The sequence below is a fragment of the Balaenoptera ricei genome, chromosome 21, assembly GCF_028023285.1.
Source record: "Balaenoptera ricei isolate mBalRic1 chromosome 21, mBalRic1.hap2, whole genome shotgun sequence".
Lineage (NCBI taxonomy): Eukaryota > Metazoa > Chordata > Mammalia > Artiodactyla > Balaenopteridae > Balaenoptera > Balaenoptera ricei.
The window spans coordinates 30,234,418-30,256,197 of NC_082659.1; the positions used below are offsets into that span (position 1 = coordinate 30,234,418).

Below are 21,780 nucleotides of genomic sequence, written 5' to 3' on the forward strand. Positions count from 1 at the left end.
CTGATATCTCCTGCTCTTGGAGGACAAGGTCTGCACCCCTGTCATGATTTAAAAGACCCTCCACAGGCTTCCCTGGTGGCGCAGTGGTTAAGAATCCGCCTGCCAATGCAGGGGACACGGGTTTGAGCCCTGGTCCGGGAAGATCCCACATGCCGCGGAGCAAGTAAACCCGGGCACCACAACTACTGAGCCCACGCGCCACAACTACTGAAACCCGTGTGCTTAGAACCAGTGCTCCACAACAAGAGAAGCCGCAATGAGAAGCCAGCGCACCGCAACGAAGAGTAGCCCCCGCTCGCCGCAACTAGAGAAAGTCCACGCGCAGCAACCAAGACCCAACGCAGCCAAAAATAATAAATAAATTTATTTAAAAAAAAAAGAAATGCGTAATAGAAGACCCTTCACAATCCGGCCCTAATTTCCCTTTTAAACTTTTCTCTCTCCTCTTCCCTTCCAACAGGTGGCCACCCCAGGCTTTTCTGTCCTCCACTTGGGGATCTCCTTGAGGATTCATTCCTTCCTTCGTTCATTCAAGAAGCACCTACTAAACGTCAGGCAGCGTCGGGGGAGACGGACCCAACTCAAGGGTGTAAGGCAACTTCTCTGACCGACTCTTACTCCTCCCCACACGTCCGCCCCACCGAGGTCCAATCTCTCGAAGCCCCACCTCGCTCCAGGTTTACCCCTCATCGTCACCCAGCTGGGTGGTTTGTCCCCATGTCCTTCTCCCACAGCCTCCAGGGCAAGGAATGTGCATTCTTGGCGCTTTCTTCCACGCCTGCCATATCACGAATGTTCAATAAACCGATGAATGACCAACCAACCAATCCCCACTTTCTCATCTGAGGAACTAGAGCACGAAACAGGGAGGGGTGAGGGGACCTTCAGGCCTGATGTCCCAGTATTGAAACTAGCCTTCCCACAGGGGGCCGGATGGGCTACGATCCCCGCACAGCCTGAGACGCGCCCCCGACCCAGCAAGGCATTAACCTAGGCAAGCTTCCCGACCACCAACCCCACCCGACCCGTCCCTGCCGCCGTGTCAGCAGGGGACAAGAAAGGAATAGGGGCGTGGCCACTGGGGACCCGAAAGGAATAGGGGCGTGGCCGCGAGGTACCCGAAAGGAACAGGGGCGGGGCGCAGGCTTCGGCGCCCAGGAGCGGGTGGGTAACAGACCTCCAACCGAGCGCGTGGGAGGAACCGCAGAGCCCTCGGCCCGGGGGAGGTGGGCGTGGCGGCGGCGCGGCAGGACTACAAATCCCAGGGGGCGTCACCCCGAGAGGCGGAAGGGGCGGTCTCGGGCGGGACGGGCCCGAGCGAGGCTGAGCAAGGCCAGAGGGGTGCGAGGGCCACGCTCCGGCTGCGGGCGGAGCGCGCGGGAGACCATGTCCAGCGGCAGCAGCTGCAGCCAGACCCCAAGCCGGGCCATCCCCGCCACTCGCCGGGTGGTCCTCGGCGACGGCGTGCACCTGCCTCCCGGGGACTACAGCACCACCCCCGGCGGCACGCTCTTCAGCACCACCCCGGGAGGTAGGCACGGGCTCGGGGGTCGCCGCGCTCCCGCTCCGGGTGCGGGCGGTGTGGAGAACGGACTGGGCAGAGCTGGAGGTCTCGGGAACCGCCAGCTGGACGTGGCGACCGGGCTCCGGGGCGCGGCGACTGGGAAGAACGGATACGGGGCATCAGGGAGGCGGTGAGGGTCACGGAGGTGGCCACAGGGAGCGCGCGGGGGGCCACCTTCCATAGCCCGCCCTCTGGGTGCGAACTCCAGAGCCGCGGCTGCAAATGCCACCACATTAGTTTCCTTCTTTCTGGGACAGACAGCTGAGTCCTCTCACCCAAACAAACGCACGCTTCCAGGACTGCCACATGCCAAGGTGTGCTGCCCCTTCTGGGTGCTGGGGGCAGTTCTGAGGTGGAATAGGGTGGGGTCAGGGTGACCCACGAACCAAGAAGAGGCCGGGCCTGGGGTTTTTATGGGATAGGTTGTTGCCGTCACTGACTCTTGCAGAGCCCTTTTTCCTTCCCGAGGCACCTCCAGCTTTGGGCTGCGGGTGCTCGCCTGCTCCAGCAGTGCCTCGGCGACACGGGTGGCAGATCGCCCTATTACGCGTGTGGTTCTCAGCGAAGGGACCTGGGGCCGCGGGCAGCGCTGTGCAGAAAAACACGTTCTTCTGTCCGGGGGGAGGGGAGGGAACCGTGTGAGCTCCCTGAGAATGGATGAGGAAGAGGAAGCTGAGCTGGCGCGGGTGGGGGCCCGCCTTGGGCTGCCCTCGGGAGCCTGGCATTCCCTCCCAGCCCCGGAGTCCCGGCGCACGGGCGCTGATGAAACCTGCCCACGCGTTTGCATGATGAAACCCTCGTGCTCACCACTTCCCTCCCGTCCTCGCGCTGTTCTCACCCGCTTCTGCCCTTCTCCCCTCCCCTTACACCCTCTTCCACCGCTCCTTCCCAAACTACTCGAAAAACGCTGCAGATTCTGGCGCTCCGCTGAGACCCACGGGTGGGGGTGCACGCGCGCGGGCGGGGCTGCAGCCTCGTCGCCTGCCAGCGTCTGGGCCACATGCTTATTTTCTCAGGCAGCTGTCCCACCACCAGCGAGCACAGCCAGATCCGAGGTCCGGAGCTGTTTGCTCCAAAACATACAACGTTAGAGCTGTTAGCGATCTTAGACGTTCTTGTACAACGGTGCCGTCTTATTCTACGGAACGCGGCACTGAGGCCCCAAATACGTGCCCACTGTGCAGTGTCACACCGTTTTCACAGATTGAAGAAGAAATAGCAGCCAAGCATAGAGGGGAGAAATGCTGCCTCATCTATTAAAAATGATCCGAGGAAAAGTTCCCAGCGACCCCTCCTGCCACTCTTTGACTCAAATTCTCTTTCCATGCTGGAACTTATATAGTCCATGCTGTTCTGCTTTTTCTGTGTCATGATGTGTCTACCAGGACCTTTCTGGACAATTTTGGGGCTCCTTCAAATGAGGGCGTGAACCTGTGTTTGATCTGTTCAGGGTGGGCACTGAGGCAGGCCTGAAGGCTCAGGTGGCCCTATTTTGCAGCTTTGTTGCTAGATGGGGTGGGTCAGATTGGAAGCAATAGCCAGGGGTGCTGTTTATAGGGAACTCCCACTTCTCACTTTGCACTGGGAAATAGGGGTTTGGGGCAGACCTCAGCCAATCTTCCTCCTTTTGAAGGTCTTCAGTTGAGAGAGAGAAGAAGGGGCATCAGAGTGTAACTTAGTTTCTGAGGCCAACAGGAAGGAAGCTAGCAGTGCCCGGAGCTTAAAGCCAGGTCTTTCTTGTCTGGGGTGTCCAGCCAGGGAGGCACAGCTCACAGTCCATAACCTGGAGGATCCAGGCTTGCCTCTGCCTCAGCCAAGTCGTGGAGTCTTCCTCCAAAGCCCACTTCACCCCAACCCTTTGCCGCCCCTTTGCCCAGGGCAGAGGAGCTTGACCTAATGAGAAGAGGTCATTCCTGGCCCCTTTCTGCTTCAGTCTGGAGTGCTGTTTCTCAGTCTTAGATGTGCATACGAATTACCTGGGGACCTCATTTCAATGCAGATTCTGATTCTGTAGGTTGGCGGTAGGGCCTAAGGTTCTGCATTTCTACCTAGCTCCCAGTGATTGGTGTAAGTACCACACTCTGAGTACCCAGGAATTGGTGGAATGTGACGGCCCTCACCGTTTCAGTCCTCTGCGGTCTGACCAAAAGTGATGCTTCTTCTACCCAGGTAAACTTCTCTTGAGGTTGGGTTTGGCATCCATCTTTAAACCAGGGTCTGGAGAGCCAGGCTTTTGACAGAGTCTTCCTGGGTGGGAGGTGTCAGGAGCTACTGGAGTAAAGTGTCTGCTGGTCACTGTTGCTGGGAACGGCACTGCAGTGTTTGTCCCTGGGGCAGAATGAGGGCAGATGATCTGAGCCATCTCCATTCCTATCACTCACTTTGCTTTCCATGGTCATTAACCCTACACAGGTTGAGCCACTGATCTGAAGTTAGGTGTCTGGAGAACTTAAGAGAAATTTACTTCAGGGAGTGTCACAGATGAATATTTGAGTCTGTGGAGTCTTGTGGGTTGTTTTTTTTAAAAATTATATTGAAGTATAGTTGATTTACAATGTGTTAATTTCTGCTGTACAGCAAAGTGATTCAGTTATACATATATATTCCTTTTCATATTCTTTTCCATTAGGGTTTTTTTTTTTTTTTTTTTTTTTTTTTTTTGGCCGTGCTCTGCTGCATGAGGGACCTTAGTTCCCTGACCAGGGATCAAACCTGTGCCCCCTGCCTTGGAGGCACAGAGTCCTATTCACTGGACCACCAGGGAAGTTCCTCCATTAGGGTTTATCACAGCATATTGAATATAGTTCCCTGTGCTATACAGTAGGACCTTGTTGTTTATCCATCCTATATATATTAGAATAGTTTGCATCTGCTAATCCCAAACTCCCAATCCTTCCCTTCCCTACCACCCCTTTCCCTTAGCAACAAGTCTGTTCTCTATATCTGTGAAGTCTTAAAAATCTCCAGTAACACCATAAACCAGCAGAACTATTGAGTGGGTCAGATACCTTCATCCACCCTTCCCCCATCAACCTCTACGTTCCCAGTTCCTTATTGGATGTTTGACCCCAAAGCTATAGGGGTTGTTGCTTGGGTGGTAGTCATACCTAAGCCCTGGACCTGGATAAGGTTAATCAGAGGTACGCAGGTAGGACTACAGGTGTTACTGGCACCCTATTTGGTTAGGCAAACAAAGTCTGTGCCCAGGAAGCTTACCTTGGGGCAGCTCCCAGGTCTGGCCGTGGAACAGACCGTGCTGGGAAGACGGGGAGGTGGAGTGGGCACTGAAGCCGGGGTACAGCCAGTGTCCCCAGGCCTTAGTCACATTGTCTCTTTTTTTTTTTTTTATAAATTTATTTATTTTATTTATTTTTGGCTGCGTTGGGTCTTCGTTGCTGCGCGCAGGCTTTCTCTAGTTGCGGCGAGCAGGGGCTACTCTTCGTTGCGGTGTGCGGGCTTCTCATTGCGGTGGCTTCTTTTGTTGTGGAGCACGGGCTCTAGGCACGCGGGCTTCAGTAGTTGTGGCACGTGGGCTCAGTAGTTGTGGCTCGCGGGCTCTAGAGCGCAGGCTCAGTAGTTGTAGCGCACGGGCTTAGTTGCTCCGCGGCATGTGGGATCTTTCTGGATCAGGGATCGAACCCATGTTCCCTGCATTAGCAGGCGGATTCTTAACCACTGCGCCACCAGGGAAGTCCACATTGTCTCTTTATTACAGGTTAAAAGAACTTGACAGTAAGGCAAGGAGGGAACTATGATGGGCCTCTTTGTACACTGACCTGAGCTTCCTTTTAAAGCATTTGGAACATTCCACACTATGTGCCTCATTAAAGACTTTGACGAGGACCCTGGTGTAGAGCATCCCAGACTTCCTCCAGTGCCCATGGCCTCCCTGTTCTTAAGGCCTTTATGGCATGGGAAGACAGTGTGACCTCGAGGGCTTGCGTTGCAAGTTAGAAAGATGAAGTCACCCCTGAAATAGAATTATAAGCATCAGAGTTTTATCTATAGACTGAAGCAATTAGACAGACACCCCACGCCACCCCCGAGAACCTGTATGATACTAAGTGAGAATTGCCCGCTCCAAGTAGTCGGCCTGGTAGGCCTTACATTCTAACAATGCAGACACAGCTGTTGGATTTGAATTGCCTTCAGAAGCTTACGTAGTTTTTTCCTCAGAGGTGGCAGGGCCTCATTATTTGAAAAAGGAGTTTTTTTGTTTTTTCCTGAAAGAGCAAAGAAGTCCTTCATTACCAAATTTGGTGAAAGGGCCAGCAGGATGGTACCATGTTGTTCTCTTGGTGTAAAGTAGTGAGGCGTTTGCTTGTCGGGTCGATATTTGATGTCATTCCTGGAAGAGGAATTAGGAAAGGGCAGCATTACTGAAAAAATGATTGCTTCTTAAGGTGAAACAGACAAAAGGTATTCATTTGTGTGCATAGATCCTTGTGCGTTCAAACAAACAAAGGAAAAATCTGTCACTTTCTCATCTTACTGAGATCCATGCCAGTGTTCTTCCTCCTTTATGATTCATAACAGTGAATCACGTGTATTTGTTTACGTGTTTGTTCCCTAGGTTAGATAGGAAGTTCTTTCAGAGACGGCTTATTTTGCAGTGCCACCAGCTACATGTGATGTCTAGAAGGTGAAGGGTTGAAAAGACTCCTGCAATGAAAGCATTCTCAGGGTAACCTAGTGTCTCTACCACCAGGCCTGGGTCTGAGCTGGCTTAATAAGAATATTTAGAATTTTCTTTTCTGTCCTTTCAGTTACAGGTATAGTTATTTATCTTGGAAAGTCCCAGAGGCAGAAACTAACTTTCTCTGAACTTTCCCACTTATCCCAGTATTATTCCCAATCATTATGGAGCAGAAAGTGGAAGGAAGTGACTTTTTATACTGAGCAAGTCAGTATTGGGGCCAAGGTCTTAGACACTAGGATTGCTGCTCTTTATTTACTTGTTTGCAGCCAGTATTGCTGACTAGGTGGAAATAGGTGACATGTGTCCATGGCATTTGGATGCTCAAGACATGGGCCTTGTAACCCATTGCTTATGCCCATGAAGGTTCACGGGGAGAGCTCAGATACTAGACCCAGAGATACTTGTCTTGATGAGAATGGCCGTATCAGTTAGCTACTGCTGTATAACAAGCCATCCCCAAACTTAGTAACTTCAACAACAACAACAATCTGTTATTTCTCTTCATTCTTTGGTCCAGTTGGGCATTTTTTGATCATCTTGCCTGAGCTACTCATCTGGCTGCATACAGTTGGCAGCTGGATTGCCCTGGGCTAGAAGGTCCAAGATGGCCTTAGCCACCTGTCTGGGCATTGCTGGGGACAGCTGGAAGGTTGGGCTCTCTTTCTGTCCTCGTGGTCTCACATCATTCAGAATGTGAGCTTATTTACATGGCAGTTTGCAAGGCCTCTTAAGGCCTAGGCTCAGAAGTCACATAATGTCACTGACATGGTATTCTGTCAGTCAAGGCAAGCTGCGGGCTAGCCCAGATTCAAAGAGAGGGGAAAATAACTCCTTTGAATGAGGGAAGCCGCATATGCAAACAGGGATCGGAGGATTTATGCAGGCCACGCTTTTAGACGATGTTCCACAAGGGCCAAGCCTCAAAGAACAGTCCTTTAAGGAGACTTAACTGCCCGTCCTGCTCTGTGGCCAGCAGAGCCAGGGCCAAGTGTTGAAGCAGACAGGAATCACAAGCCTGTGAATTGACCGTTGGTTTAAGAACAGAGGACACCTTCCTGAAAATACTGAGTCATAGGTCCCATGCCCCATTTTCAAGCCCTTCTGTCCAGCTCCAGAAAGCAAACAATACAGATGGCCATGGTGCCAGGCCACTGGGCCATGCATTCACTTGCTCTCATGCCTTCTCTTACTAACTGCTGCCCAGCCTACCTCTTTCCCCTGCAAGCAGCCGGGCTTTGGGTACACCCTTCAGAGGAGCCCGTGCTTGCCCAGCCCTGCTCAGCACTCGCATTTGAACCTCCTTGATTTTCTGGAATACTGGCAAGACGATGATGTCAGGTGTCAGAGCCCAGCAGTCCAGAGGTGGGTGGGAGGGAGACCACCGGGGGTGCAGGCGGGTTCACACTCAGCACATGCCCGGTGAGGCACACGGTGTGGAGGTGAGGAACTGGGTCTCTTGCCTTAAAGAGTGGGTGTGTATAAGTGGGCTTCTCTCTTCTGCTCTTCTGAACGAAAGGGGAAAGTGGGACTATATTAATTTGCTAGGGCTCCCGTAACAAAATCCACAGACTGGGTAGTGTAAACAACAGGAGTTTATTTTCTCCTTGGTCTGGAAGCTGGGAGTCCAAGATCAAAGTGCCGGCAGGCTTGGTTTCTCCTGAGGCCCTGTCCTTGGCTTGCAGACCACAGCCCTCTTGCTGCCTCTGCACCTGGTGGTCGTCCTTCCTCTTTGCAATCTCTCTCTCCTCTTACAAGGACACCAGCATGTTGTTTAAGGGCCCCTACCCAATGGCCTCATTTTAACATAATGGCCTGTTTAAAAGACCTTCTCTCCAATTAGGGTTACACTGAGGTACTAGGGGTTGGGGCTTCTGCATGTGAATTTGGGGGTTGCCATTCAAAAAAACAGGGCCCCTCCCTTTTCCAGCAACAACAGGGGTGGGGCATTTCAGACGGGCACTCCCGTGTTGGTAGTGAGTTTCGGAGGCAGCCTTACCTGCCTCTGCCAGGTGCACAGGGAACGGGGAGGAGCTGGGCCGGCCCTAGAAGAATTCGTTCAGCTATTTTGTTCTGAACGTCCCTGTAAAAGCCTTGTCCCTTCTGCTTAATTTTCGAATCAACCGGCCTATTCCCTCATGGGGCCTGAAGGGAGGGCCCTTTGCCACTCTCTGGTGGCACCTTTGTTACTCCAGGACCTTCATAAGACCCCTTGACCCCCGAGAACGTGGGCATCTTGGTTCTGTCTGCAGAGCTGGCGGGGCCAGACGTGAAGGGCAGTCTTGGAGGGAGCGTCCTCTTCTGCTTCTCTACCAAGATTCTCTCCCGGACCGGTCGGCTCTGCTTGCCCAACAGACTGCCCATCAAGAACAGCCGCCCAGGCAAGGGCGGGGAGGGAGAGCTCTGCGGGCCCGCGCGGCCGCGCTGTGCCTCCCGGTCGTCGGGGCACCGGTCGTCGGGGCACCGGTCGTCGGGGCACCGCCGGTGAGCCGGCTGTAAGCTCACCCGAGTGCGTGGTTCCCGGGCGGCCGGGCCGCGTCCGAGCACAGGCGGCCGCCCTCCGCCTGACCGTGTTGTGAAATGCGCTCCCGCCCCTGGAAGGGGAACAGCAGTTCTAGGAATTACGCGCTTGTGCTCTTGTCGGGCCTCACGTCCTGGGGACGAGCGCTCCTGCCAGGCAGGGCCCGGGGAGAGCGAGGGACCAGCGTCTCAACTTACAGGAGCCGTATCCAGACGCCGCTTGGCCCCGAGGGGAGGGCGGGACCGCAGCGGGGGCGGGGGATGAAGAAGGAATCTAGGAGGCCTCCCTCCCAGGGAACATCCTGTTCTGGCCAAACGGGCGGGAAAGGGGGCAGAAGTCTGGAGACCCCTGCGACTTCCCCCGTGGCCGGTGCTGGCTGAGGTGCGGTGGCCCCGCTGCCCTGCTCGTTATAAACAGAGGCTGGTGTTTAGGGTCGGAGGCGACACGGGCTGGGTCTGCCTCGGGATGGCTGCGAGGGGCCGGCCTCTCTGAGCCTCAGTTTCCTGTCTGCGAGTCGAGGACAATGTGTCTCCCTCCTGGGGGTCGAGGGGGCCACGGGAGACCTAGCAGGTCAGGCTCTGAGCGCCGCCGCCCTGCCCACAGGCAGGCAGGGCTCACGTGGTGATGTGATCTTCAGGCCACTCCTGCCAGGCGCGGGTCTCGTTGGCACCGAGCTGTGGAATGAAGCTGGGACTGGGAGGTGAGGGTTGGTGTGTGGCGCACCCGGGTTTGAGCCCAGAACTGCTGCGTCCCCGGCCCCAGGCTAGTTACACTTGAAAAGCACCTGCCCACAAGGAGGTCCTAAAAATAAATGGTTGGTGTCAGAGCTGGAACAGACCTGAGAGATTACTTCTAAATCCTGGCACGGGGTTGGTGCTTTAAAAATAGTTTGAATGAGCCCAGAACAAGCCCTTGTTTACAGGTGCGGAAACCAGACCCTAGGGAAGGTCTGCCTTGCTTTATATGTTCAAACAAGCTGTCCTCACCCCGAAACCTGCCTGGAGAAAAAATGCCATTCTTGCATTTGGTGCACATCTGGAGTTTAAAGTCCCAGATGACACCAGTTATCAAACATGCCATGGTTCTTTTTAATTTTTTGGCCACACTGTACAGCATGTGGGATCTTAGTTCCCCCATCGGGGATCCAACCCACTCCCTCTGCAGTGGAAGCGCAGAGTCTTAACCACTGGACCACCAGGGAAGTCCCCTTGTGGTGTTTTTTTGTTTTTGTTTTTGTTTTTAAATTAAATTATTTATTTATTTATTTGGTTGTGCCGGGTCTTAGTTAATGGCAGGCGGGCTCCTTAGCTGCGGCCCGTGGGCTCCTTAGTTGTGGCTTGCGAACTCTTAGTTGCGGCATGCGTGTGGGATCTAGTTCCCTGACCAGGGATCGAACCCCAGCCGCCTGCGTTGGGAGCGCGGAGTCTTACCCACTGCACCCCCAGGGAAGTCGCCTTGTGGTGGTTCTTGAAGAATGTTTCTGTGGACCAAAAAAGGATGGAGGACGCCCTTACCCTCCCCCATCTCCACCCCTGCCCTTTCCCCACAAGTCTCTTCACAGGGTTGCTTGCCTCCCCTCTGATTTGTCCCAGTTTGTTGTTTGTTTCTTTGTTTTGGCCCCCATATAACTGATCCCTGGTGTGGATGGGACTGAATAAAGGGTAAAGTATGACAGCTGAAGCCACACTGGCCGTGGTAATAGCTAGAGTTTGTTTGTTTAGGGCTTACTTTGTGTCAGCCACTGTGCTGCCCCATGCAGTGACCCTGTGAAGTTGCACTGTTGTCGTCACCATCATCCCCATTCTACAGAGGAAGAAATCGAGGCACAGAGACATGGAGCAATAACGCCCAGAGTGGGTAGAGCCAGCAAGTGGGAGAGCTGGGTCTCTGACCACTAGGCTGCAGGAAGAGCAGCACTGTATTCTCCCACCAACCCCTCCTCCACTGTTCCCACCCTTTCTCTCCATAGCTGGGAACTCCAGCAGCCCGCTGGACTTACGGCGATGCATTTGAATGGGCTTTCAGTTAGAAGGCAGCCTCAGTTATTCTCTACATGTAGTTCGAGACTCAACCTTGAAGTCTCCCCCAGCACCCAACAGGATCCCAGCTACACAAATGGTTGGAAGCGTGATGGGGGTGGGGGTGGTCCACCTCTCTTCTCCCCCCAGCCCTGCAGGGTGGCAGGTTCTGGATTCCCCTGCTCTGCACCTCCAGTACCTCCCATCTGAGTCACCCACGGACCACTCCCCAGTTTGGGGCAGTGCAGAACTGGGGTGATTTGGATGCTTCTCTGGCTCAGGGGTTTAGGGTCAGGGGGCTTGGATTCTCTGTCGCCAGCGGTACACACGGGGTAGATCTCTCCCTGTCCCTCTGTGATCCCCACCTACGCCTCCGTTTTTAGACTCCACACACTTGACAGTAATCGTTTGTTTCCAGGTCTTTCTCCTCCGACTAAGTGTGTCTCTGAGATCAGGGAGCTGTTCCTATATCTAACGGTCCCTTACATCCCTCACACCTGGCCTGCTGTGGTCCAAAGGGGTTCCGTGAGGGACTTCCCAGGCAGTCCAGTGGTTAGGACTCAGCACTTCCACTGCAGGGGACACAGGTTTGATCCCTGGTCGGGGAACTAAGATCCCCGCAAGCCCCATGGCGCGGCCAAAAAACAAACAAAGGGGTTCAGTGAGTGAATACATGACCGACCCAGCACACCTACTCTCAGGACATGGGATTGAGCAAAGACTGGCAATTTTGTGGGTGAGTGTTAACACTTCTCCTGATCCTTGAATACAGTTCTGGAGTTAAAGTCTAGCGTGGACGGGGCTGGTGCGCATGGCCTGGAGGTGCTGGAGGGGTGAGCTTACCACTCCTTCCCCAGCCCAGCAGAGAGCCCCCTGGGCTTTCATGGGGTGGGGAGGCTATCTTGTTCCAGCCACGGCAGTTTTAACTTGACTTACTAGGAAAGGAGATTCTGACCTTATATCCTTATTACAAACAAATAAATGTTTGCTTAATATCCCTATATCCTTATTACAGTTTTGTATTAAAAAAAAAAAGTTCAGTGTAAAAGATGTTTTCTTTGCCTTAATCCTTATCTCACCCCCAGAGATAACCAAACACAAAATATAGTTCTGTGACTTTTTCATGAAATACTGTGGACAGTGTACACTTTTCTTATTCCAAATAGTACCTGCACAGCATTGTATTGTAAGTCTGATCCATAACTTATTTAACCTGTCTCTTAGTTTTTAAAAAAAAAAATTAAAGTTGTATATATATAAAGTTATAGGACTTCCCTGGTGGCTCAGTGGTTAAGAATCCGCCTGCCAATGCAGGGGGCACATGTTCGAACCCTGGTCCCAGAAGATCCCACATGCTGCAGAGCGACTAAGCCCGTGCGCCAGAACTATTGAGCCCACGTGCCACAACTACTGAAGCCCGCGTGCTCAGAGCCCGTGCTCCGCAACAAGAAGCCACCACAATGAGAAACCTGCACGCTGCAAGGAAGAGTAGCCCCCGCTCGCCGCAACTAGAGAAAGCCTGCACGCAGCAACGAAGACCCAATGTAGCCAAAAATAAGTAGATAGATAGATAAACAAATAAATAAATTTATTTTTTAAAAAGTAGACAGGGACTTCCCTGGTGGCGCAGTGGTTAAGAATCGCCTGCCAAGGCATGGGACACGGGTTCTGGCCCTGGTCCAGGAAGGTCCCACATGCCGTGGCGCAACTAAGCCCATGCACCACAACTACTGAGCCTGTGCTGTAGAGCCTGTGAGCCACAACTACTGAGCCCGCGTGCCACAACTACTGAAGCCGGCGCACCTAGAGTCCTTGCTCTGCAACAAGAGAAGCCACCACAGTGAGAAGCCCGCACACCTCAACGAAGAGTAGCCGCCACTCACCGCAACTAGAGAAAGCCCACACACAGCAACGAAGACCCAATGCAGCCAAAAAATAAATAAATAAAAATTAAATAGATAAAAACAGTAAACTGATTTAAAAATAAAAAGAAAAAAGACTCATCTCTCCATTCGGGAAAAGTCTCTTTTCTTTTTTTCTATTTAAGTAAATTCTTTTGATCAATTTTTCTTTTCTCTCTTTCCTGACTTCCTATTATCCAGGATTTGGGTACTATCTCTAATTGGTTATCTTTTTGTCTTCTGTTCTCTTTATTATCTGTTTCCTCCCGTTGGTTTTGATTTGTTTTGTTTTGTTTTTGGCTGCGATGGGTCTTCGCTGCTATGTGCAGGCTTTCTCTAGTTGTGTCGAGCAGGGGCTACTCTTCATTGCGGTGCGCAGACTTCTTGTTGCAGTGGGTTGTCTTGTTGTGGAGCACGGGCTCTAGGCAGCGGGCTTCAGTAGTTGTGGCACGCAGGCTCAGTAGTTGTGGCTCACGGGCTCTACAGCACAGGCTCAGTAGTTGTGGCGCATGGGCTTAGTTGCTCCTCGGCATGTGGGATCTTCCCAGACCGGGGCTTGAACCCATGTCCCCTGTGTTGGCAGGCGGATTCTTAACCACTGCACCACCAGGGAAGTCCCTGTTGGTTTATTTGAATCTCTCATTAAATGTTGTGAGCTTTTTTCAGAAATGCATGGAGACATTTGACTGTTTATATTTAAGAGTGAGGTGCTTAAGAGCTGACCGGAAGCCCCTTGTGAGTTGTGGAGACTGGTGGACTCAATCTAGTGGCTAGTTGGTGTTTTGCATTTGGGATACCCCCCTCCCCAAATCCGTTTCTACAGATCTTTATCTCTACTCTTGATCCTGAAGCAGGGCAGGGCTGGGGGTTTGAGGCCACCGTTCAGGAGGTCAGCTTTACTTATTTTCCCTGTCTCCCCTCCTCCTGGGTGAGGAATGTGTGGCACCTCTCCCTGTTCTCAGCCCCCGTCCCCATCTTCCTTGATGCCTCTAATTCCTGAACCCTCCTAGGTTCTGACCCCGCTCGCTTCCTGTTGTAACCTCCACTGCCACCTTCCTGCATTTAGTGGTCACCCTTTCCCTCTCTCTGTTAGAACCACTCCTCCATGCACTTTCTGTCCTCATATATCGTGATTTGGAGAACAGTTGGAACCCCTTTTGCATCCAGGTGGGAGCATGTGCTTCTACATGTTCTTGGTGTTTTGCACGACTTGTGAGAGAAGCAGCAGGGAACACAGTTTTGGCTCTACCAGGCTGGAAGCTGCCTAGATCCTCAAAAGCTTTTGTCTGTAGAAACCTAGTGGAGGTGGGTCGTTTTCCCTTACACGGAGAGGAAGTAGGCCCTCAGCTGAAGAGTGTCACGTGGGGACCGGCTGGTGTGACACCCCCATGCGCCAGAGGGTCACACTTGACCAGCACCTCCAGCCACTGCTGCTCAGCCTCGCGGGGACCGTGGCATCCCCTGCTGGTTCCCACTTCCTGTCCCCTATGCAGGCCACGTCCCCAGTTCCGGGAGACCGCAGCAGCCTTGTCAGCTAAGGCTTCCTATTTTTGACAACATGGGACTGTGTGTGTTTTGTAAAGTTTGCGTCCTCTGTGGGAGGCATAGGGAATTTCCGGAAGATCACTGTTCACTGAAGCTGTGTGATGGTGGATCCCATGAAGGGTTGGAAGAAGAAAGGGTTAAAAAGCCAAAGCAGCTTCATCTCCAGCTCCTATCCTTCACCAGCCCCAAATTAGTCAGTGGTGGCTTTGTGGTCTCCTCCCCTCCCAGGCTCCATGCCTTGTCAGCTGACTTTCTGAACGCCCTGTTTCCCCTCCTACAGCCTCCCTCCCTGGCTGAATTACTCTGTTGGTGGCTGTCTCGGGTGCCACCTCTGCTGGCATTTAGATTATGGATTTTATTAACTGAAATGAGGATTTTTATTTTTAAATAAGTGCACTAGCCATAGGATAAAGGGCACATTGTTTATTTCTTTTTCTCTTTTAAGCATAATTACTGACTTTTCAAATGCTGGGAGCTACTCCTGAGTATGTACCCTGAAGAATTGAAAGGAAGGTCTCAAGATATTTGCACACCCATGTTCCTAGTAGCATTATTCACAATAACCAAAAGGTAGATGCAGCCTGAATGTCTGTGGATAAACAAAATTGGTATAGCCATACAATTGAATATTATTCAACCTTAACTGGAAGGAAATTCCCACATGGGGTCCAGCCATGTGGATGAACCTTGAGGACATTATGCTAAGTGAAACGAGCCAGTTGCAAAAAGACAAATGCTGTATGATTCCACTTATATGAGGCACCTAGAGCAGTCCAGCTCAGAGAGACAGAAAGTGGAGTGGGGGTTGCCAGGGGCTGGGGGAGGGGGAGTTGTTTCCTGGATAGAGTTTCAGTTTGGCAGGATGAAAACAGTCCTGGAGATGGGTTGTACAGCCATAAGGATGTACTTACACTACTCAACTGTACATTTTAAAATTAGTTCAGATGGTCAGTTTTATGTTATTTCTATTTTACCACACTTGTTTAAAAAATTGCTGAGGGCTAGTGACCTTTAAAGAACCTCCCCAGAAGCTGCTGACCTCCAAGTTCTTTTTTGAGACGATTGAATCTCCAGCTCTTAGGTTCAACTCCGATGGGGTCAGTTCCCTACTCTGTGCTGAACAAACCAACAAAAAAAGCCAAGGTGGTATTAAGGAGTTTGGGATTAGCAGATATAAACTCTTATACATAAAATAGATTTAAAAGGTCCTACTGTATAGCACAAGGAACTGTATTCAATATCCTGTGATAAACCATAAAGGAAAAGAATATGAAAAGAATATATATATATATGTATCTATGTATATGTGTATGTGTGTATATATATATGTAACTGAATCCCTTTGCTGTACATCAGAAACTAACACACTACTGTAAATCAACTATACTTCAATAAAAATAAAGAAAGAAATGATGGACTTCCCTGGTGGTCCAGTGGTTAAGATTCCACCCTTCCACCGCAGGGGGCGCGGGTTCGATCCCTGGTCAGGGAAGTTCCACGTGCCGTGCAGTAAAGTGCCAGGCCGTGAGAACTAAGAAGCAGAAAAATGGTCCCATCTCTGAAGGCAGGACGTCCTCCCTCAAGGAGAGGGCTCCGTTGTTCTCCATTTGTAGCCCACTGGGCTCATAGGCACACAGCCCTTCATGGTACAGGTGAGGCCCGAACGGCGGGGGGCCGGGGGCAGGCACAGAGGGTGAGGCGCACAGGGCCTCCCGGCTGGTTGATAGCAGAGCCTAACGTACAGCCCCGTTCTGTGTGCTTCGCTGTCCACGCCTCCCCCTGGGAAACGTGAGCTCTGAATTTTGTCCTGCTGGTGATGAGGAGCAGAGCCGTCAACCTCAGCAATACTGCCTCTCAGAAGAGGAGAGCAAGACAGGGCGGCCACCTAGACAGGCCCGAGTCCGACTGGGCCAACTCAGCAAGGAGGCAAAGTTCAGCTTGGGTGTCTCTCACCATCCTCTGCTCTCCAGCAGCCCGGGTCGTCCTCGGCACTGGAGCGCAGTCTTACTAACCCACATCAGAGCTCAGATGCAAACCGGTCCCTCTCCTGGCTCCAAGGGTTAACAGAGAGGCAGTGCTCAACATCGAGAAATGGATCTCAGCTGTTGGAATGTTGCTCAGCAGAGCCATTAAGTGAGGGACGTATTTCAGGGCTATTGATAAGGAAGGGCGTTCCTGAAGTCCTTGCATCCTGGTTTCTAAACTGGGGCCATTCACCGTCCATCTGCAGTCTTCATTTATTTATTTTTTCATTGGAATATAGTTGATTTACAGTGTTGTGTTAGTTTCGAGTGTACAGCCCAGTGATTCAGTTATACAATACATATATATATATATATAAATCTATTCTTTTTCAGATTCTCTTCCATTACAGGTTATTACAAGATATTGAATATAGTTCCCTGTGCTATACAGTAAGCCCTTGTTGGTTATCTATTTTATATATAGTAGTATGTATATGTTAATCCCAAACTCCTAACTTATCCCTCTCCCTCATCTGCAGTCTTTTTATTTATTTATTTATTTAGGCTGCATTGGGTTTTCGTTGCTGCACGCAGGCTTTTCTCTAGTTGTAGCGAGCGGGGGCTACCCTTCATTGCAGTGCGCGGGCTTCTCATTGCGGTGGCTTCTCCTGTTGCGGAGCACGGTCTCTAGGCGTGCGGGCTTCAGTAGTTGTGGCACACGGGCCCAGTAGTTGTGGCTCGCGGGCTCTAGAGCGCAGGCTCAGTAGCTGTGGCACACAGGCTTAGTTGCTCCACGGCATGTGGGATCTTCCCGGACCAGGGCTCGAACCCACGCCCCCTGCATTGGCAGGCGGATTCTTAACCACTGCACCACCAGGGAAGTCCCTCATCTGCGGTCTTTATCATACTTCGCATTCTACTTGTACATATATTTAATATTTCCCTTTATATCACCTTCTCTTTTAAATTTAGTTTTTATTCTTACATATATCATGTAATATATAACATGTACTATTACCATATTCAATTATATCCTATTGTATATATTAAAAGGAAGCTTGATATCACAACTGCATATGGAAAAACCAGACTCACTTGCCGTAAATAGAGGGTAGCTATAAAAAGAAACATAATGACAACAAGACAGTTTTAAATTCCTCTGCCTGCTGACGGCTAGGAGCCTGGGGCCTGCTCCTTGTTGAGAAGGGAGCCATCAGCAAATGTTCGGGAGGTGTTATGTTACTAGGACCACGCCGGTGCTTCCGAGATAATCAGGATTAAACAAGGGCCCAACGGGAGTAACCGTCTCAGTCTTCTCTCTTGTTTCAGGAATCAGCTGGCCTCCCACCAGGCTCCTGGGTCCTCTGCTTGAGAAAACACTCCCTTTTTAAGGGGTCTCCCAGGCAGCTGCCCTCATAGGAGGGGTCCTGGGTGCTTTAAGGATAGTGAATCATAAGGCATGGCCCCTCACCCTGGGGTGACACTTGAGAAAGGAGAGTCACCCTGTCTCCTGTGTAGAAGCCCCGAAGTGCAGGGACGCATTGGAGCGGATAGGTAAAGGATGCTGGGGGCGGGGGTGTCTCAGGGGAGATGGGCTGAGTAAAGAGAGGCCTGGGGCGGGAGGGCTTGAGTCCAGACAGGCAGCGTTCTCATTTTTTACTGGTTGGGGGGATCACTTGATTTTTCTCTTTGCCCCTCTGTAAAATGGAGTTAAATATTCTGGATGTCCCACGAGGGTGCTGTAAGGACAGGATTGAAAAATGCATAAAAAACGCACTTTCTCCGCTGTCGGATGTGATTGTCGTGAGTGGCGACACCGAGCACAGAGTCGGGGAGTGAGTTGGTGGGCTTTGAGCAGCAAGCTCAGGGGAGGAAGGATGCGGTCAGGTGGCCAGAGGATCGCCCGCGGGACGGGGAGCCGGGGCAGTTTGGCTGCAGCCAGGCATGAGTAAACCTCACTCCTCCGTCCGGGCTTTTGCAGGAAAACCTGCCACCTGTGCTGCAGCCACACCTCAAAGACATGGGGGAAAACAGCAGACTGGGGGGGAGCTGGGGGGTCCGCCATGGCTTTATCAATGTCCCCGCCCCCTGCCAGGTACCAGGATCATCTACGACCGGAAGTTCCTAATGGAGTGTCGGAACTCACCTGTGACCAAAACGCCCCCGCGGGACCTGCCCACCATTCCCGGGGTCACTAGCCCTGTGGGTGGTGAGCCCCCTACAGAAGCCGGCCAGGACCACCTGAGCAGCAGCCCAGAGGACAAGCCGGCGGGTGGTGAGTGGCCGGGCTCGGCCAGGCTCTCCCTGGGGAAGGGAATGCGTGGGGTCCCATCCGCTCAGGGGGAGTTCCAGGGAGGGGAACGATGCCCCTGCGTGGAACAGCCCAGAGTCCAGAGGGTGCGCGTAGGGACTGGAGTGTAGAACTTTCATCGGAACCAACTTTCCCCGGGAAAGGGGCCCAGGAACCGGAGGAAAGGCGATTTGGCCTCAGATAATCTCATTAGTGGGGAGCTTGCTTGAAACGCCAGGGGATCACGCAGCCACTTTGATCAGCGCTTTGATAACCTTTGTGTAATTGTCCCTGAAGCGTTTCCGTGTGTCTGTGATACTCGGAACCCACCCACGGTATTTGTGGGCACGAGGTGACTTATCAAAGCCACAGCGTCCTCGTCCTCTAGGAAATTACATGTCTGTGGGATCAGAAAGGCATCCGGGCTGCCTTCTGTTAGGGTGTCCGTAGCGGATTCTGGAGACGGTAGAAACAGTGCAACCAGTTGTTTCTGCAGGTTACACATGGGGTAGCTGGGTCCTTCCTGGTGTCCATTCCCCACACCCCCTGCCAAGCGATCAGAGCAGCCACGCCGGCAGAGGTGTGTGAATGCCCTCTTTGTGGCATTGGGACCGGCGGGCCGGAGCATCAGAGCGCTCCCGCTACGTGGAGGACGCAGCATAAGCACTCGCAGACAACCTGAGTCAGCCTGGAGGCTGCTGGCCCTTCACCCAGAGGCGGTACACCAAGCCCAGACAGGAAGCAGCTGGGACCTCAGGCTGGGCTGGCTCTGCTGACAGCAGCAGAGAACCCATCTCCCCAGAACCCATCGCCTGCAGGATGTGGTTCATTATTAACTCGGGAACCCCACCTCCCAAGACGGGCCCCAGTTGCCTTGCCTTCGGACTTGGAGAGCTGTGGAGGGAAGGGAGGTGGACTCGGGCCCAGAGAGCGCAGTAGGAAGGACGGCCCCAGGCAGCGCAGTTCCCTGCCCTCTGTTACAGGCTGGAGAGAAGGAGGGATAGAGTCACGTGGTCGGTCCCCCGCTTAAACCAAAGACTGGTAGTTGAGGATGGAGGTTGTCAACACCTGAAATGGTTGCGTCACCACTACCTGAAGGCTGTCCATCGCCCGCACTTGCACACCCTCTTCCCTCCCAGTTTCTAGAACTGCTCTGGCCCACAACAAATGCGGGTTAGCCCAGCAGTGCCCCAGGCCAACAGCTCTGACCCCACAGTAACAGCCTAGTGGTCTGCATGACTGTTGGGATGGGGTGTAGTGGAGGAGGGGGGCATGATTTTCCATTTTGCTTAACTGGCTATGAGACGCCAAGGCTCCTGCCCTTGGACCCACATATTTGTGGGTAGACGAGGGTAGTTGTTCCCCTGTGGGGCTCACAGCAGGCGTCCTGCCCCGTGGAACCTTGGAGCAGCGTTGGCCAGGAGATTGTGAAGGAGGCAGTTGCATTAAAAAGGAAAACAAGGGAATTCCCTGGCGGTCCAGTGGTTAAGACTCCACGCTCCCAATGCAGGGGTCCCGGGTTCAATCCCTGGTCAGGGAACTAGATCCCGCAAGCCACAACTAAAAGATCCCTCACACGGCAACGAGGATCCTGAGGGCTGCAACTAAGACCACGCACAGCCAAATAAAGTAATTAATTAATTAATTTTTAAAAAAAGAAAAAAGAAAACAAGCTGCCGCAGCATGAATTACTTGAAAATTTTAATGGTAAGAGTTGGACAAGGGCAGTGAGTGGCTGAATTACCCAAATAACTTCTGTATCACAGGGTCAGGCTATTCTGTGGGGAATCGGATGTATGCCTAGTAGGTTAGGGTACCACTTTCTAAACCAGAAATTGGGACATGTGCTCAGAAAGGATTTATGTTTAAGAAATATTTGGGAAGTTGTATTTATTTCAAATCACAAGGAGCCATTCACTCTTATTCAAGATAATACAAATTATACAAAATTCAGGGCTGTCACCTCTCCTGTGGGGAGACGTGATCTCTGTGCCTCATTTGGGATTGGGGGAGGGAACACAGCTGGACGTGTGTTTCCAGGAATTCCTGCTCTCCCTCCATTCTCCTTGGAAGCACAAACCTGGGCCCTGCTCTCCTTGTGGGAACAGCAGAATGGGAAACCACGCCTCTTCTTGGCCTCTAGAATGTCAGCGCTACCACATGCCCATGGCTCACCTGGCCCTCTGTCCCTTCTCTCCCCAGGTGAAGAGTCACAATTTGAGATGGACATTTAAAGGGCCAGCCGTCGGAGTGCGCAATGCCGCTGGGCCCCAGAGGCCCGTCTCGGGAGAAGAGTCACACCAGCCAGGCCTTATGAAAGTTACCATCCTGGGCAGGCATCGGGTGTGGAGCCGTCAGCCCAGCCCGCTGCTTCCTCACTCAGGGCACCTGCTCCCCCTCCCCCTTCGTGGACACCAGCAGATACCTCCGTGTGCCTCCAGCCCTGCAGGAGCTGTCACCCCGAGGGCAGTGACCTCACGCACACGCCCAGGGCCAGCAAGTGGACACGAAGGAGTCCTCCGGCTCTCCCAGCCCCCTCCTCCAGGGGGCGCACCCACCCTTTCCTTAGGTTGGTGCGTGGGAAAGCTCCCCTCCCCCTCCCTTCCCAAGAAAGGAAATAAAAGCCACCTTCGCCCTAGGGCCAAGAGTTGGCCCCCTGTCTGAGCTCTTTTCAACTCCATGTGGATAGCTAATGCCCACTCCTGTGTGTGCCATGCTTGTCAAGCACTTTCTACACAGTATCTCACTTGACTGGCACACGGATCCCGTGGGGTGAGTAGAACACGTGCTGGCCTCACCGTCCAGCGCGGGAAGGTGACAGCGCACGCTGGTCCAGGACACATGTCATCGGGGCAGGGTTGGAGCTGTACTACTCTCCATCTCCTGTTTTTCGGTGCTAGGTGCTACCTCTTTTCTAGACTGTGTCCCCCCCCCCCCCAAACGTGTCCAGTGGCTCAGTCACCTTAGCTCTGCGGGCCCGCCCCTGCAAGCATCAAAGGGAAGGAGAGCCTGACCCCCCGCTGACATCGACGTATTGATCCACGTGTGCCCCTGGTGTCTGTCAAGTGTCCCTTTGTATGAGCTGCCAGGGGAACACAGACACGAGAAGCTCTCTTGGGGATTTCACTGAAATGTAAGATTTGCCCATGAGAAAAGGTAGCATAAAAGAGGTTGTATAGAGTTGGTAACCAGCGAGTGGTCCATGCAAGGGGAGGCTTCATGGAGGTGATGCTACAGCCGGGTCCTGAGAACGACTGGCTGGGGGGAGGCAGGGGCCCATG

At 52.6% G+C, this 21,780-nt stretch overlaps 1 protein-coding gene across 1 annotated transcript; it reads left to right on the forward strand.

Annotated features, from left to right (window-relative positions):
• Window positions 1–1,278: 1,278 nt before the first annotated feature.
• Window positions 1,279–21,146, forward strand: EIF4EBP1 (eukaryotic translation initiation factor 4E binding protein 1). Its single transcript, XM_059909485.1, has 3 exons — window positions 1,279–1,531; window positions 18,305–18,484; window positions 20,702–21,146. Exons 1-3 carry the CDS (start codon window positions 1,387–1,389, stop codon window positions 20,731–20,733), a joined length of 357 nt encoding a protein of 118 aa, XP_059765468.1. The 5' UTR covers window positions 1,279–1,386; the 3' UTR covers window positions 20,734–21,146.
• The last annotated feature ends 634 nt before the right edge of the window (window positions 21,147–21,780 follow it).

Bases quoted from the DNA above. Each gene is read 5' to 3' on its own strand.
- EIF4EBP1 (XM_059909485.1), top strand. From the start codon at position 1,387: ATGTCCAGCGGCAGCAGCTGCAGCCAGACCCCAAGCCGGGCCATCCCC. The intron at 1,532-18,304 runs GTAGGCACGGGC...GCCCCCTGCCAG, and splicing joins CTTCAGCACCACCCCGGGAG to GTACCAGGATCATCTACGAC. The intron at 18,485-20,701 runs GTGAGTGGCCGG...TTCTCTCCCCAG, and splicing joins AGAGGACAAGCCGGCGGGTG to GTGAAGAGTCACAATTTGAG.